This window comes from Ceratosolen solmsi, unplaced genomic scaffold, assembly GCF_000503995.2.
Source record: "Ceratosolen solmsi marchali unplaced genomic scaffold, CerSol_1.0 scaffold31, whole genome shotgun sequence".
NCBI classification, from domain to species: domain Eukaryota; kingdom Metazoa; phylum Arthropoda; class Insecta; order Hymenoptera; family Agaonidae; genus Ceratosolen; species Ceratosolen solmsi.
In genome coordinates this window covers 1,080,911-1,099,152 of record NW_011948432.1, presented here as the reverse complement: position 1 = coordinate 1,099,152, position 18,242 = coordinate 1,080,911, and the positions used below count along the sequence as shown (strand labels likewise).

The 18,242-nt window shown below is 26.5% G+C and overlaps 1 protein-coding gene across 1 annotated transcript in view; it reads left to right on the top strand.

Annotated features, from left to right (window-relative positions):
• IA-2 (tyrosine phosphatase IA-2) overlaps positions 1–17,582 on the top strand; it is a 35,899-nt gene extending 18,317 nt beyond the window's left edge. The window contains exons 3-16 of the mRNA XM_011502302.1: positions 1,119–1,172; positions 1,228–1,288; positions 2,085–2,216; positions 2,397–2,505; positions 3,973–4,165; positions 6,193–6,669; positions 9,124–9,314; positions 9,490–9,651; positions 9,899–10,025; positions 10,451–10,518; positions 11,140–11,523; positions 12,471–12,692; positions 16,730–17,148; positions 17,309–17,582. Of these exons, the coding sequence (XP_011500604.1) occupies positions 1,119–1,172; positions 1,228–1,288; positions 2,085–2,216; positions 2,397–2,505; positions 3,973–4,165; positions 6,193–6,669; positions 9,124–9,314; positions 9,490–9,651; positions 9,899–10,025; positions 10,451–10,518; positions 11,140–11,523; positions 12,471–12,692; positions 16,730–17,148; positions 17,309–17,582 (2,873 nt within the window). The remainder of the gene's footprint in view (positions 1–1,118; positions 1,173–1,227; positions 1,289–2,084; positions 2,217–2,396; positions 2,506–3,972; positions 4,166–6,192; positions 6,670–9,123; positions 9,315–9,489; positions 9,652–9,898; positions 10,026–10,450; positions 10,519–11,139; positions 11,524–12,470; positions 12,693–16,729; positions 17,149–17,308) is intronic.
• Positions 17,583–18,242: the final 660 nt, after the last annotated feature.

Genomic DNA, 18,242 nt, shown 5'->3' with positions numbered 1-18,242 from the left:
GCTTATAACATGAATTTATAATATGAATCTATTATAAAAATTATTTTCACACATTTCTATTACAATATTTTTACAATAAAAAATGTTCATCTTCTTATTAACAGATGAATTTTTAAACTACGCATTTTAATAGATTATTGACAAATATATTTTTAATAAAAAAAAATTCATTATTGCTTATTATTGAGTTTCAACAATTTATCTAAAAATATTTTTGTAAATAAATAAATTAAATTGATTTGATTTTGCTTTCATTAATATTTATTGTCTTTAATTAAGCCAATAACACGTAATCGCAGATAATTGACTGTCTGTTTCGTAAAGTAAAAATGAATAGTGTCCAATGTAATATTGATAAATAAAGTATCATTATAATTGGTTAGAAGTAATATGAAATCGCTTTGCAATATAATACAGAAACAAAAAGAGAAGAAATATTCAATATTTTTCACGTACCGTTTCCTCGTATCGCACAATAAACACTGAATCTCACTTAGCAAACAATATGCAATTCTAAGTGTACTAGTGGCTTGCTTCCAAGGTTTTTGGTTTATTACTTTCAACTTTGTAATTTCTCTATACGTTCGCTCTCCTTTTCTTTTAAATATTTTCTGTCTAAATTTCTAATTAGAACATTAAAATCATTTCAATTTTGATTCTATATAATTAATTAATTTTATTTTTATCAATACAACTCTTTAACAAGTTGTCAACTTCTGTTAATCCTATATTTTTACTGCGAGTAGTATTACCTAAATAAATTTTACTTTTTAGTCAAAATAAATTTTAAACGTGATGATTGTCCGTATGCTGATTAAAAAATATTTTCGCTTTTATTAAAAAACGGGTATTTCATAAATATTTATTTGGTAGTATATTAAACTGAAACTGTTGTAATATATTTTACATTTCGACTATTTCATATTACGAGGGAAACATTTTTATATTCATTTACTATAGTATTTAGTTAATATAATTTTATAAGGTAAAAGAGGATCATACGGTTAAAAATTCATAATTAATCCTCATTAATTATGATTATCAAATAATTTGCATATGCATAATTTAATTAACTTACATAATGGTATAATTACATCCATAATGACATTTTTTTTTAGGTTGCTTGTTTAGTACGAACCTGTGTAAATCAGAAGTGGAAAGCTGTTACAATGGTAAGAATTGAAAGACAAAAATGTAAATAAATTTAAGATTTGGTTATTTTTATAGATCTAGCATTTGGACGATGTATAGAACTTGGTGATGATGCACTAGAGAAAGATTTATATCAGTAAGTATATATTTTTTGTTACTTGCCTTAAAAGGTTATAAAAATATTTTAAAACATGCTAACAGAATTATGCCATTATCGTAAAATTTTGTCTTCCATTTCGCTAATACGTAATTCCATCCATAACACATTTAATATTAAAAACACTAGTAAGATAATAATGAACAATATGTATTAAATAAAATGCACAAAATCAATTCAGATAAAAAAGAATTTATTTATACATAATACATAATTTATATATATATATATATATATATATATATATATATATATATATATAATAATTTTACTAATATAATCTGCTGTTATAAAAAATCTATATTTATTCAGAATTATAACTTATAGCATATATTATGTATCGCTTGACAAATTCGAATATAAAATTATATTATAAGAATAAAATAACATCATATCGAACTTACCTATTGCAAAATTATCATAGAAAATATTTTATTTAAAGAAAAGGATAATATTGAATAAGGCTTATAATACTGAAAAGAAAATTGTCGTGAAACAAACTTTATATTGAATTTAGATTAAATATTGGTTTACAATTATATTATGTGTACAATACCTATATAACGCTACTTATATATAATAATTATTCTAATATCATTGCCGATAAACCTTCATGCAATTATTGAGAATTTAAACCCACCGAAATAACGCCAGTATGTAATTAAACATAATTCAATTAATAATCAACTGTCGGGATATCAAAACATCGTCCACAATTCTTGATTTATTGATTATGTACCTATATGTGCTACTCACATAGAACTCAAACTTCCAGGTACGATTTAGAGCCAGAAGAGCTGGAATTATTACGTATGCAACTTGAACGACTGGAGCATGAGGGCTACAAGTGGTCGCACGATTATACGCAATGCATCATGCAAATATTACTTGACGATCTTCGTTACAGGTAAATATTTAGACCGAAGTTGAACTTGCCAGCGAATATTATGCATTTGCTATTCATTGAAAATATAATTAGTCTATTATGTAATGAAATTCATGTTGTATTAACTAAGATGGTATGGCTATTAACTATTGATATGTGTTTTGAATCAATACAATTTTTAACGTTTTAAATAAATTATAGATTGAACAACGATGTTGAACATCTCTGCAAAAATTTGAAATTTCGAGATGAAGATATTTATGACGAAGAGAACGAGATAATTGATAACAATGATATCGAAAGTGTCAGGGTAAAGTTTTTCTTTTACTTTGTATATATAAATTTGTATTTATAGTGGTGCTATTACATATACAATTGAAAACATAATATACATATATAATAATAAATTAATTAAATAACTTGTTTCTTTCAAATGTTTCAAGTGTTTTGTAAATGATGCAATATATAATTTGTTTATAAATAAGAGTTACTAGTTACAAAAACGTATTATAATTATCTTTTATTAAAATAAATTTTTGTTGCTGTATAAGATAATATCATAGGATAAGTTAAGATAATCATAAGAAAATATATTTTCTATAATAAATTGATGCATTTCAATGTTAAGTAATAATTGCATTAATATAAAAAATCATTTTATTCATATAAAAAATTCTAATTACATTATATTAACAATATTCATAATGATTTTAATGTATTTAATCAATATTTTTAATTTTATTTTAAAGCATATTTAAGTTTAAAAAATTGATTAGTACAAACATATACAATTTACAAATACTTATCCATTTTCATATATAATATTAATAGTAGTATATAGCATTAATAAAATAAATTTTTTTAAATAAGATTATGACACAAGTTTATTATAAATATTTTAGAAAATTATATTATAATTTCAGTTTATAATTCTACTTAATTTTTCATTTTAATAATGTAAAAAATTTTAAATACTAATTTTAAAAATTTCAAAACAAAGTATTACTTTTCTCTCTAAATTTAAATTTAGCTTTGAAATATCTTGATTATAAATAAATTGTTCAATTGTAAATGCAGTGTTTCGTTATAAATAATTTGTTAAAAGTTTCATGAAAATGTATCTTTAAAAATGTAAATTCTAATTAAAATGAAATTATTCACGATTTTATACGATTAATTATACGATTTTCTGTATTAACAAAATATTTTTTTACGCTACAGCAGTATATACAGATCAATTCACTATAAATGAATTAACATTTCTTGATTTATATAGAGATAGTACATTGAGATTCATTTGTTACTTTTTTCTTGCTAAAAATAAAAAGTTACTTACAAAGTAAAAGTAAAATATCATTAAAATAATAATAATTTTTTGATTATATTTGCAGTTGCATATTAAAAAATATCGTATAATCAGTAATATTTATCGATATGCCTAAAAAAATTATAATCAATTTCAGTAGAAAGCCATAATGAAGTTTTATATTGTTTACTAATAAATATATTGATAAAAAATATAATTGATATATAGAATAAATATAAATATATTATAAATATAATATAAATAATATAAATATAATATATTTTGTACATTGAACCAACCAATTTTCATTTAGTTCAAATACAAAAGTTGTTAAATTTAATATTGTATTTATATAAATATTTATATAAATGTTTGTATAAAAATAAAAAAATGCAATATTTCTGCAATCAACTGCATATTACCTATTGAAAATTTAATTTTAAATAAATTCGATGAAATTATTTACTTTAGGCTGTCGAGCCAATAGCCATAGTGAAATTTACACCGAGTAAAATAAATCCGCACGGGGAATTCGCCGATGAATTTTATTACCCACCAGATATGAAGCAGAAGATTGCTGAAGAGAGACGAAAAGCAGATCGCTTTGATGATTACGACGAGAGCTTTTACGATAAATTAGGTGCTTTGGGTAATCCTACAGAAGGTTTGTACATTTAGTTACTTTGTTTGTCCAATTTAAGTTCATATATTAGAGATTCTTGTTAAGTACATACAAAGTAAAATCGATTTCTATACTTTCTCGATATATTTACTAAAAAGACTGATTAATTTCATTTTCACATAAAATATGCTTTTAGTATTAATTATTTTTATATGCAAGAATGCTGATTTTGACGGTTTGAAATATTTATTTAAATTTTAAACATAAAAGTAAAAGATTGATCACTTACCAATAATTCATATCCCAATAATTATAAATAAATTGATTTAAACTTTATAATTTTTTATGCATGTCATTATTATTAGAAATTTTACGAACATAAATAAGTTAAAATTAATCAAATATATCAGCTTTTGTAATAACTCTTTCAAAGAGAAAATGTAAACGAATCGACAAATATTAGTAAGACATAATAAAAAATAATTAAATATAGAAATAATATATTAGTATAAAGTTAATTGTAAATCATTATTTACTAAAATCAATAAATGATACAAAATGCAGAACCAATCAAGAAGAATAATGCTACTAATATATTTTTATAAATTTGTTTATTACAAAAATTATTTTATCTGTTTCATCATTATTACACTGTAATGTTATATATATATATATATATATATATACATATGTATATCAAATATAAATAAGTGTAATTTATATAAAATATATTTATATATAAATAAGATTATAATTTTTTCATAGTTGTAAAATATTAAAGTACTCGGAAAATAAAAACTTGGTAATAATTTTAGTTTCTGAAAACTCTTACTTACTCTTTTTAATTACACTTTATTTCAAATAATTAAAGTTTTATAATATATGTTTGACAAGGAGATGATATAATAATGATATCATTAAAATCAAATACATTCAAATACTCAAAATCGATCGATTAATATAACTTTCTAAAAATTAATAAATAGGTAACCGACCGTATATGTAAACATGCATATATATATATATATATATATATATATATATATATATGTACACATTACTATGAAATGAAATAAAAGCATTTGAACAATATTTGTATTTCCATCGCTTACTAATGATTCATACGAACACGTACGTCGTTATATCTTTTTAACATTTGACACAATCCTCTTTTAAAAATATATTTTATCGCGCATTATAAATACGCTAAGTAAGAACCCTTTATTTTTATTTATTTTTTTTTTTTATCTAAAACAAGCAAGATAGTAGGCTTGCAATGGGCCATCATCGAGATAGTTGGTGCTTATCTATTAATAAAGGTTGTGCTGACCGCTTGATAATCCAACCCAACCTAAGGAAAACGAGCCAGCAACATAACAAAGCATTTTTCAGTTTAGCCGAGTGTAAATTTCAGACCCAGAATTTCTCGCACATGGTACACAGATTACCACAATATGCTTTTTGTGCAAAAACGCAAATTTATATATATATGTGTGTATATATATATGGAATTTGGTGGACGGCCTCTTGCAGGTTTCTCAGTCATTAGTCGCGAGAATCCATTAGAATAGCAGAGCAACTGTTTCGATGGTGACTCAAGGGGGTTACGGGATGATTACAGCCCCTAAAAAGCACGCAAAATCATATAATAATTTTAAGACATTCTAGTTTGCGAATAATTTTAGAAAAATTCTATTTAAAGTTTGCTGAATGCTAAGAGGCTACGGGCACGGTATCATTAATCCTTCTTCAATTATTCACTTTGTCTTAAACTGCAATGTAGAAAGTTTTTTATATGCGAGATATGCTCTACGATTATATACAATGAAAGTTATATTAAAATATCACTAGTAAACCATTGAAATACATTATTTATAGTTACTTTAATAAGTAATTCATATTTTTTGGCAATTTGAATTTAACTGTCGGCTAGTTGTAAACCATAGGAAATTCATATGAAACATATATTGATTATATAGAGTTGTATTTTTATACACGAACTAAAATAAAAATTTCATATGAAATCTAAAAATTTTCATAATATTTTGTATTTACATATGTTCATGCAGTTTACCGTAGAGGCTCACGATCTTTAAATTTAAAGTCAATGGATGATTCTCCACCTTTGGCATACGGAAAAGAAAATTACGCAATTCCACGAGAATATGCAGAAGCTCTTCGAGATTTCTTAAGCAGCGAAGCAAATTTATACGAAGATTCGGATAATGATCAATTGGAGTTTCTACCCAATAATGAAAAACCTGTTAAGATGAAAGACGAGTTTCATGACTACGAGAAGACCTTCTCTAGGAAATATAAAAGCCCAAGTGAGCCGAAGGGTATTGATTTTCTGGATCATCGGGATGAAAAGATTCATAACAACGACGACAACGACGACTACATCGACGACGAAATAGTAGATGATAGAGATTTTATCAATAATAATCCCATCGATAGAACGATAATTGATTCGTTGGCTGACCAAAGTGAAATGTTCAGCGAAGGTGGTACTACGCTTCCTTTTAGGCGGGGTATCATTAGACCAGGTGAGCAAATGAGACATTTGATTCGTGTACAATAAACAATTTGTTTATAAAAATTACTTTATCATTAGCCGCATTTGTGCGAAAATTCTTTATTATTGTATGTAGAGAAAATACAAAATTAATTTAAAAATTGCTGTTATTTATTATGTCTAGACTCGTGGAAAGAAAAAAAATTTCCTTTTGCTAAATAAATATCTCCCTAAAATATATAACCTATTAATTCAATCAATAATTTATTTAATTACATTTATATTTAATATTTAATAAGATGTTCGATATTCAAAATATTTATTAAATATATTTAGTTTTATAATTTTCGGGAATTTTATGAAAAAATTATTTCATTTGTAATATTAAATTTGTCATAAAATAACTGAATACTCTATGTTTGAAATTTACTTCTAAAAATTCGGTTATATAGTAAGTAACCTTTATCATATGTTAATATATTTAAATTCTATCGAATTTTAGTAATGTAACGGTATTTATAATTTTAGTCATTTTTTCGAAAATTTAATTTTTTATGCAAATTTTTAATTAACATTTAATTATTTGCGCTGGAGATGGCTTTTAATTTACATAAATTTATTACAATTTTTACAGTAATATCTAATAATATTTAAAATTTCCATAAATGAATAGTAAAGGAGCATAGTTGCAAGTAATTATGTTAAAATATAATTATAGTTTAAATTGTTAAAAATAATATTTGTAAATGACTTTGTTGGCAGTGGAAAGGAAGATTTTATAGAAAGGATATATATATATATATATATATATATATATATATATATATTAGTTGGATCCACATTACATACACATTTTACTGAATTACGTTCAGTTATTTCATCATACTCATTAAAATTATTATATTAAATATCAATAAATGAATATCACGTATATAGGTATTAGTAATAAATAAAAGGACAATATTAAATATGAAAAATAAATAGTACTTGTTCGATTGCTCATGTTATAGCTTTTCAATGCCAACCTCTTAATTATCAATATTATATAATGCTAAGAACATAATAAATTTATATAACGATAATTATTTAAATATATTTAGTCTGATATAAAGATTAAAATGATGTTTTAAATCCAGTGCATTAAAGACTTTAACAAGTTTGTTTTAAAAATTGCTCTTTTTTCAGCACTCTAAGAACTTTAACGATACTAATTGATAATAAAAGTCTAAATCATGTAAAATCTAATTGCCGTCTCGTAAAAATCTTTAAAAAAAAAATGTTAAAAATAAAATGTAGTTTATTTTTATACATGAAAATCCTTTTAAGGCATATAATTCTAACTAACAAATGCTTTTCATTACGTACGAAAATTAATGTTTGAAATACAATGTACGGGCGTAAGTTCTTAATGACGTAGGTTTTATCGATCCCCTTTATATATGGACAAATAAAAACATACTACAGATCTGATAATAAACAGCTCTAAAATAATGATGGGAAACAGAGAGATTATCACCGAGAAAATATCGATACCTTAAATGTGATTTATACGATACTTTCCTTCGAAATTCATTAATTAATATTAATTATTTTTACAAAGCATACAAAATAAAGTTTATTCAATGAAAATAATGTGCACATTATAAATCGTATAATTTACAATAATTTACAATATAAGAATATAATTTTACGTCATCAACTTTCTTAATAGCATAAGTCCAATAACCTTGTTTCCCGTCGTAACGAAGTTCGGCTATATTTTAAGCTATTCTGAAGTAAAAATCGACTTGAATATACTTCTAGCAATTGTGTATTGTAATTAAAATTCTAATGAAAACATTTCAACTCCATCTCACTTGTATATCGTACTTGCTGTCTTTATGTATTTTAATTATAACCTCAGGTTGATCACTTATTTTCCACTTATTTTTATATCATAAAAATTAAATGAAATATTTTTGTAATGAAATATTATATGTAACAATTTTATGTAGATTTTTACTTATCGTAATGGTTTTAATAACCATTTAATTACATAACCTATACAATAGATTTGTACAATTAAATGGAATTGAAATATTCTATTTGATAATTTTTTAATTAAAAATTTCCAAAAACATATTTAAACAAAAGATCTTTCTTTTCTTCTTTTTTTTTTTTTTTTTTTTTTCATTAAAAGCATTCCATTTTCTTAAGATTGATATTAAATTAATGTCATTTTAATTATATAAATTAAAAGTTTATTTGATTGTAATATAGTCCGATCAATTATTAAATTATATGCTTTCTAATTATAGAGTTGTTATACACCCGTTTTCAATTATAAGAAAATTAGAATAATTATGTTAGCTGTAATAACTACCATAAAAAGGTATCATTATCCTAATTCTTAATTAATTTGTGTTTTAATAATAATTTTAAAAGACATAATAATGTATGAAATATTGAAAGCGTAATGAAAATATAACTTGAAAATTATTTATAGAAGAATATGATGACGTAACTCTCAACAACGACTTCGACGACATGCTATGGAGGCGAGAATTAGCGGGTTTCAAGCGACGAGAGCGTTTAGATGTAAAGAAACCTGGTCCACCATTTTCAACTAATAATTATGCATTTAAGACACAGTCTCCAAATAGTATGCGTAAAATGAAAATATTACAATTTTCTACTGTTTAATGAGCATTTTTATTAAATGGAAAAAAATTTATAGGTCTCGGTGATGAAATAAATGATGAAAGTGCGGAGGAAGTAAGTTTATTTCTCTAAACTTATCAAATGCCCCCTGTTTATTTTAATTAAATTTTAGTTCAATGCCGTAAATACATCTGTAATTGTATTTTTGTAGAGTAACGAAGTCGTGCATTCACCACAAGTAAAAAAGGAGATTTATAATCTGAAAGTGAGCAGCTCGCCAAAAACTTATGAAAATGTAGATCTCGATCATGTTTATATTCAATTTAATCAAGAATTTCATTCATGGTCAGAAGGAGAAATTGTTGTCAATACTGTAAGTGAAAATAAATATATTGAATTTCTATAAAGAAATATGCACTTTGACAAGAAAAATTTTGTTCCATAAAAGAGTTAATAAATCTATCATTTATACGTGAGCTTCTCTTATGAAACTTAAATTGCCAATAGATAATTCTAAAAACTATTATTTTCAACAATTATTACCAATACCAAATATCCAATTAGTTATAATTAATTATCCATTAATGGAATGTATTTTTATAAGTGTCGATTAATCGTAGGTGGGTTCGTTACTTGGACTCCAGTCAGGTGAACTAAAAGAGATACGCGTGGGTCGAGCAGAAGTAACTTTTAAAGTACCAAAAAATAGCAAAAACTACAATTCTACCGATATTGTTAATAAAATTAGTAAGTATAGAAAATTGTCAAAATATGTTCATCGAGCTATTAAAGGAAAATTACAAAGGTTAACTGCGTGACTATTCACACATTCACTAATACAAGGATACAATTATATACGACTACCCGTTAAAATAATTAACTCGTCAACAATATTATTATTATTCATTATTAGTCTTTCGATATGACAATATTTTTCATTTTTCGTTTTTATGCCGATTAAAAAAAAAAAAATTTCCTAATAAATTAGTTTATAAACTTAATCAAACTATAATAGTACCTTCAAAGTACTAGGCAATTTTTTTGTTTTTTGTTTTTTTTTTTGTTTTTTTTTTTGTTAATATATAACTTAATCGGCAATGAATAATGAGCTTATTTATAGCAATGGAAATTTCATTATAACAAGTGTTATTTAAAAATCTTATTTCAAACAGATGGCATACGTAACGATTTGCAAGATCAACTCAATATCCAAGTGATACGCGCTGGTATTGGTGACAAGGTAAAATATTAACTTGATGTATTGAATTAATCATAAAAATTTTGAGACTTAAATGGTATTTAGAACATGTAATTACTTTTCTACAATTGAATTAGTTTATAATATTCTTATTGGTTATGTTTTAAAGAGAAATATAATCCGGGAATGATTAATTTATGTATGATTTATAAATTAATAATATATATGCTATTACACTCACTATTCAATATTCAATGTTCAATCTATGTATATTTTTTAAATAAATCTATAAAATTATGTTTTTCGCTATCTACGTCTCGTTGCCAATAATAAAAATTCAACTTGTATTAATTTACTGATAGACAATGAAAATGTAATAGTACTATTATCAACGTAGTAGAGCATTTTTGTTAAGCCACTGATCATCTGTAACATAATAAATACATGATACTCATGAAAAAAGTCAATCATAAAAAGAGTCGTTTTCATTTTTATGCTGATCAACTTCATCGTCCTTAGATAAATTTCATAAGCACAACGAACAAAAAGCACGAATCATTCACTAATCCCGACTCGCTCAGCAGACCTCTCCTTTCCGCCCCCTCGCTCCGGTCGCCACTTCTCGGCTTCGCCCCTATCATGACGCGTGTCCAAATGGCGCAGGTGAAGCTGCCAGCGATCCTCGAGGTCTCCAGCATCTCGGAAATGAGCTCCAACATGTTTGGGGCGTTGGTAGCCGCAGGTGTGGCGGCGGTGAGCGCCGCTGCGATCGTAATCCTCGTAATAGCGCGCCGACACGCGAAATCCCGGGCAAAGCTAGCGGCTCTCCGCACCCCGGACCCCGAGGCCTCCAAGGACTACCAGGAGCTCTGCAGGGCGCGCATGCATGCCAAGCAGTCGGACAAGCTATCGGAATCGCCCAAAGGCTTTGATTTCGGTCGGCTCATCGAGTCCGGCAAAAGCGAGTCCAAGAGGTCGAGTACGTCCTCATGGGGCGAGGAGCCCCAGCCGAGCAGCATGGACATATCAACTGGACACATTGTTCTCGTAAATTTATCACCTTTTTCATTCGCATCACTGGAAAGTATCTCTACCAAAACTGCTTCTCTTGTTTCATTTATTTGCTTACGCTTGTCGAGCACTTATCGTGATTTACAGTGATTTTATAACGGAAGGATTCCATCGATATACTTGCACCTTTCACAATATTATAATGACGATAAAGTATAAGAACTCTGTTTTAACTGTTTGTTTCTTTTTTTTATTTGTTTAACTGTTTGTTGTTTATGAACAATAATATTACTTAACGAGCGATTAATATTATATTTGTTTGAAAGCCAATTAATGAATGCTTGGCTGACTTTCTCATAATACTCGCGTGGTCATTAGCTTATTATGTTTATAATATTTAACAAACGATATGTTCGCATAATTCGTTCATAATAAAGTCTAAATTCGGGAATATAGATAGCAGAGATTCTTGAAATTTAATTACCATATATCAATTATAGTATCTTTTGTAGAACAAATAGTTCTACTTAATTTTCATTCAAAAGTTATTAATCCAGAATTTCAAATTTCTTTTAATCATTTTGTCTGAAATGATGTAATACCGTAAGTTTCGCAGCCGTAGGATAAAAGAATGTTCAAACGCGCTTTGTAAATTTACATTATTATCACTCGCACACGTAAAGAAGATAATTTTGTTAAGAATGTCAATAAAACAACTGCTTACTATTATAACAGATTACTTTTTATCCTTATATTATAATTTAATTAAATGCCATTGCTTTACATTATTCACATAGTAAAATTAATCTTTCGATAAACTTGAGCGATATTTGTATTTTCCTCGCAATAAATACCAAGCCTATAAGCATACAAATTTATGGTTATTTATTTATTCGATACGAATCGGGTAGATTATATAGCTTTTGTGCGCGTTGAATCTTCGTTCGATCTATAGTTTAATCATTAAAGTAACTTGTTTTTAGTCATACATGGAGGATCATTTGAAGAATCAAGAGAAGCTTGATGAAGAATGGGCAGCACTTTGTGCTTATGAAGCCGAGCCGTGTTCAACAACCATTGCAGAAGCAGAAGTTAATAGAGAGTGTAATCGATCCGACGCTCTACTTCCTTACGACCATGCCAGAGTCATTCTCAATGACTTGGCTAACATCAATAATTCAGATTACATTAATGCCTCGACAATTGTGAGTACTTCCTCTCTAATTTATTCCCATTTATTTATTCATAATTAATCTATTTATTATATATCTAATTTATTATATTTATAATATATTTTTCTTATGATGTACTTTTAAACTGAAGAAAACCGTGCAAGCGTTTTCATTTGTACGATTTTCACTCTATTCTTTCTTTAATTTCTTATTGCTTATGAGTATTGAATCTTTCTATACAATCCGATTATTACATATAGAATATTTTACAAGTACATAAAGTAAAGTACTACAATAAATATTTGAAATTATTATTTTTCAAAATTATTTTACAACATTGTTATAACATTTAATAACACTTAATTCATAAAAACATGTGAATCGCACTTTAAGAGTTATAATTGTATTTTGAGCCATTATATAAATAAATTTTACGCTGTATATTCAATTTTGAGATTTCATTAATATTTTTCATTTATCATTGTTGTAATTTTTATAAAATTATAAATTTATTTAACACGTACGATTGTAATATATATTGGAATATATATATATATATATAATATTATATTATTACAATTTGTTATTATTATTATTATAATAAATAATAATATATATAATAATAATGAAATACACATTGTAATATATATTCTACCAATTTACAAATAATATGAGATCCTGAAAATTTAGTGCTTATTCAATCAATTTATAGAATTTGCACTTTTCAATCTGATCGGGTGATACTAATATTTTTGTACCTTTTTGCAAGATATCTCTAATTGAATTGAGTTTTTTCTTTCTTTTCAATATAAAACCGACAAAATATAATAAATATTTATATACTTAATTATATCATTTTACCATTACAGTGATACAGTCGTTAACTATATATGTAATTCGTACCTAATTAAATTCGTGCGCACTTATGATTTGTTAATATTAATGATTTTCATGTTAATTTAAAGCATATGGATGCTATATGACTTTATTGTGAAAATGCTTTGAAAAAAACTTTAAACAATAAATACAAAAACTTTAAATAATTTTAAACCATTGAATACTAGTAATATAATAACAATTAAGAAAACAATAAACTATTATTTATAAATGAAAAAAATTAATTATAAGTTAAAATGCACTTTTTGTTAACGTACTATGACTATGTACTTGATAATATTTAAATTTATAAGAAATCCTATTTTAAACTTTGAACATCATTTATCTTCTAATTATTTGCTTTAATATGAATTTTAATGCTATAGGGCATTTGCATATAACTAGATTTCGTGAATGAATAGAGTTTTGACTGTGTATGGATATATGAATTAATTTAATTATTATTTCAAAAGAAATTGGATGCTTGTATTAAGTTGTAGAACAAATATAAAAAAAAATAACCGTTGTTTTATATTTTATAAGGTTCAGAAATTCAGAAAAATTAAATTTTGTACGGAAAGTAAAATTTTGCATTTTTCAATCTAAGAATTGATAAATGTATAGTTATAATTCGTTAGATAACCAAAATAATTATTAACTGAAAACTCATGATTATTATTCACTGTCTTATTATTTTATTCTTTAAAATATTGCATACTTCTCTGCAATGAATTTCGATTTAGTCAATGTTCGTTGTTAGTCGATTTAATAGAATTTAAATATTATTTATATTATATATAATAAAATATTATTTCAATTAAATAGTTTCAACATTTTAATAATAGCCATTGATAAATACTGATTAGAAATTGTTACTCTTAAGTCTTTTTCAACATCTTTGCATAATATTGCTAACAATAATACGATAAATAATAATTCATTATTTATTATTATATTATTATAAAATAATATTATGCAATAAATTTAATAAATAATAAATAATTTGTATTCAATTGATAATTTTGATTAAACTAGAAGCGATAATATAATTATTAATGACTAAGCATTACTACGCTTGAAAAGTGTTCGAATTTATTTTTATGAACTTTATTTTTATTGTTATTCTCTCTGCTCAGAATAGTCAGTAAAACTAAAAAGACACTATAATATTAAATTCATAAATGCAAAAAAAAAAGTTAGGCTTGAACAAAACAACGCATGAAGCATTAAAAGTTTGAGAGAAATATATTTTAGTTTTTATAAATAGAAAAATAATCGAAATTATTAAAAGGATAAGCTACCAAAAAATTACAAACTTGCATACTATTTATACATAGTATATTGGTATTTGAATACTATCATTAATACTTTTTTAATTGTTCATTCATTTACACTTTGAGAATTTAATTACTTAAATAAATACTAGTTCTTTATCGCTATAAAGTTTAAGAAAATTCTATTGTCATATTTAAATATAGTTTTATTTCAATATAATTTTTAAAAGTCTAGAAGATTTCTTAGGTAAGTCAATGGTTAATTTTACTTGAACCAAATTATAATGTCCATTAACATATATTTTTTCAGTTTATGAAGTTCTATGTATATAAGTTCCATATATTTTATCATTAAAATGGAAAGTAAAAATGAATAGTACTTAAATATTCATGAGAAAGCGAGTTTTTAAATTTCATTGGATTTTTTCAAAGCAGTATATTTCATAGCTTGAAGTATGAAATCTATAAATGGCTCAATTGATAATAAAAAATTATGTGGCGTTCGTATTCTTTCTATTACAAATATAAACATATTTTTGACTAAATTGATTAACTTAAAAAAATTCAAGAATCTATAAAACAGGTGATCCTTTTAATCGGATCCTTATTATTAGGTTATCCATTGCATAACGTATAAAATCGTGCATTTTTCTTAAACAATTTATTAATTGCAAAATTTTTAAACTAATTTTTCGTTTTTACCATTACCCAGAATTGAGCATTTTGAAGAATCATTTATATAATGATCAATCATTATCAAGCATTACTTTCACTTTATCTACTTATGAACTTGAAAATGAAATAAATTATAATATTTGTCTCATTAGTGTAATAATTTATGTAATTAGTTATATTAATTATATTAATATATTAGTTATAGTAATTAGTTGTATATGTATAAAATATATATATATATATATATATATATATATATAATCCATATATGCATACATGCGTGCGTCTATGCACATAATGTAAATATTAAAATGCAAACAATTATCTTATATACATAAATTATTATATACACATTATATACATATATACACGTGCATGCGCTTGCACACCTGTGTAAACATATGCTGAAATATGCATTTAATTAATTACAAAGTTGTTTGCATATAATTAATATGTTTGTGAATATAAATAGACATATATAAATTTTGCAAATTTTTTAAAAATAATTTAGATAAAAAGGGTAATTGTATTCTTACCGATTTTTTTTCAAATTCGGTTGAAAATTTATATTATTTGCATAAATTTATAACAAAGATTATACGTATTGCCTTTGAGATTTCAATTTTTTTTTTTATTAATAAAGTCAATCTACATTTCCAATAATTATAAATGCACGTATGTATATATAGAATATATGCACATCTATAGAATGTATATATAGAATATATATATATATATATATATATATATATATCTTGTAGAATATGCTCGTTCAAATTCATGTTGATTTTAAATAAACGGTTTGTTTTCTTAACTCGTTTATATGCTTTTTCCCTATAAAAAAAAAAAAAAAAAAAAAAAATCTGAATTGAAACATTTCACTTCTTTATTTGATGTGAAATTATTCATACGTACTTTACAATCATCATTTAGAAACTATTTTTACTTTTAAGTGACAGCTTCGTGACGTACATATTTCTATTTTAATGATCTAAATAATTTGCATCAACTTAATAAAATAATACGAAGTTAAAGAATACGTGTCGCGTAACAAATATCACGATTGCGCATATAAAGCAATATTTAATCGAGAATAGAGATATACGAATTGGTAAGCCTATATACCTTATGAACCAAATTTAAAGATCGATTAATATTACTTAAGCACTCCGGCCATTACAACTCAGGATTATACGCGGCTGATCCTGCACAAAGAGAAAAAAGCAAGTTTATTTTGGCCCACAGACTGACCACGACCCGCGCAATCCGGCTTACATAGCGACTCAGGGACCACTGCCTCGGACGACTGCGGACTTCTGGCAGCTCGCGTGGGAGCAGGGCAGCGTCGTCATTATAATGCTAAATCGCCTGACCGAGGTGGGTCAAGCCACGTGTCATCGCTACTGGCCCGACGAGGGCTCCGAACTCTACCACATCTTCGAGGTCCACCTCGTCTCGGAGCACATCTGGTGCGATGACTACCTCGTGCGCTCGTTCTACTTGAAGAATCTGCGTACCACTGAGACGCGTACGGTCACGCAGTTCCACTTCCTCTCTTGGCCACAGGACGGCGTACCCCAGTCTACCAAGGCCCTGCTCGAGTTCCGTAGGAAAGTCAACAAATCCTACAGGGGCAGGTCCTGCCCAATTATCGTTCACTGCAGGTAACTTTTGGCAATCGGAAAGCGGATGCGCGCGATTTTAAGGGACATTTTAAGTCTTCTATTCGACTCTCGTCGAAGTCTGACGCTTGTCGGTCTACGCGACTCCTCGAAAGCTCAAGCAAGAGCTCGTTTAAAGCAATGAACGATATATTTGCCGTAGCGATGGGGCTGGTCGAACGGGCACCTACTGCTTGATCGACATGGTGCTCAACCGCATGACCAAAGGTGCCAAGGAAATAGACATCGCCGCTACTCTGGAACACATACGTGATCAACGGGCCGGTATGGTGGCTACGAAGCAGCAGTACGAGTTCGTTCTGATGGCGGTTGCCGATGAGGTCCACGGTATTCTCAAGTCATTACCGATTGTCGATGAGAAATCGGGCGAGAAGTCGAGCGCTGCAAGCCAATCCTCCACCTCGCCAGCTAAATAAGCCCCGATGGCTCTCGATTATTTACAAAGATGTACATGGTGAGCAGCGATCCGAATCAAGTCTATGTGTAATAATTCTACTGACTTTAAGTTTTCGAAATTATTGGCCATTGATTTATTGATACTTGAAAATTTTACGTCCTACAATAAATAGTCCATCTTCGATATTTCCTTTCATTAGGTTATTTGGTTTTTACATGTCCCACAGTACGAATAGCATTAATTTAGTTTTTTATTTCTATTTTATGGGGACTCTTGTGTGCCGAAACCGTACACAAATCACTCGCGTATTACGTAAAAGAAAAACGAAGAAAACAATGTTGACGAGGCCGTAATTTCTTTCAAATGCATATCACAATTCGTAAATATCTTGCACAATTCGTAATTTTCAATAGTCTTCGTGAAATCAGAATGGATTTTAATTTATCGGCCTATACATCGGCTCATGAAAATCGTAAGTATTAAATAATTGGCAAATGTTATGTAATGTCATTGGCGAGGCTTTTTGAAAATGTTTAATTCTCTTTCCTTCATCATTTAATAATGACATCGCTGATACTTTGAGAAAAAGTAGACTCGTAATGCGCATTTCTTACTTGCTCTGGATAAAAATAAAGATACGGTGATTCATTGCTTTGTCATAGAAGTTGATCCAGTATCC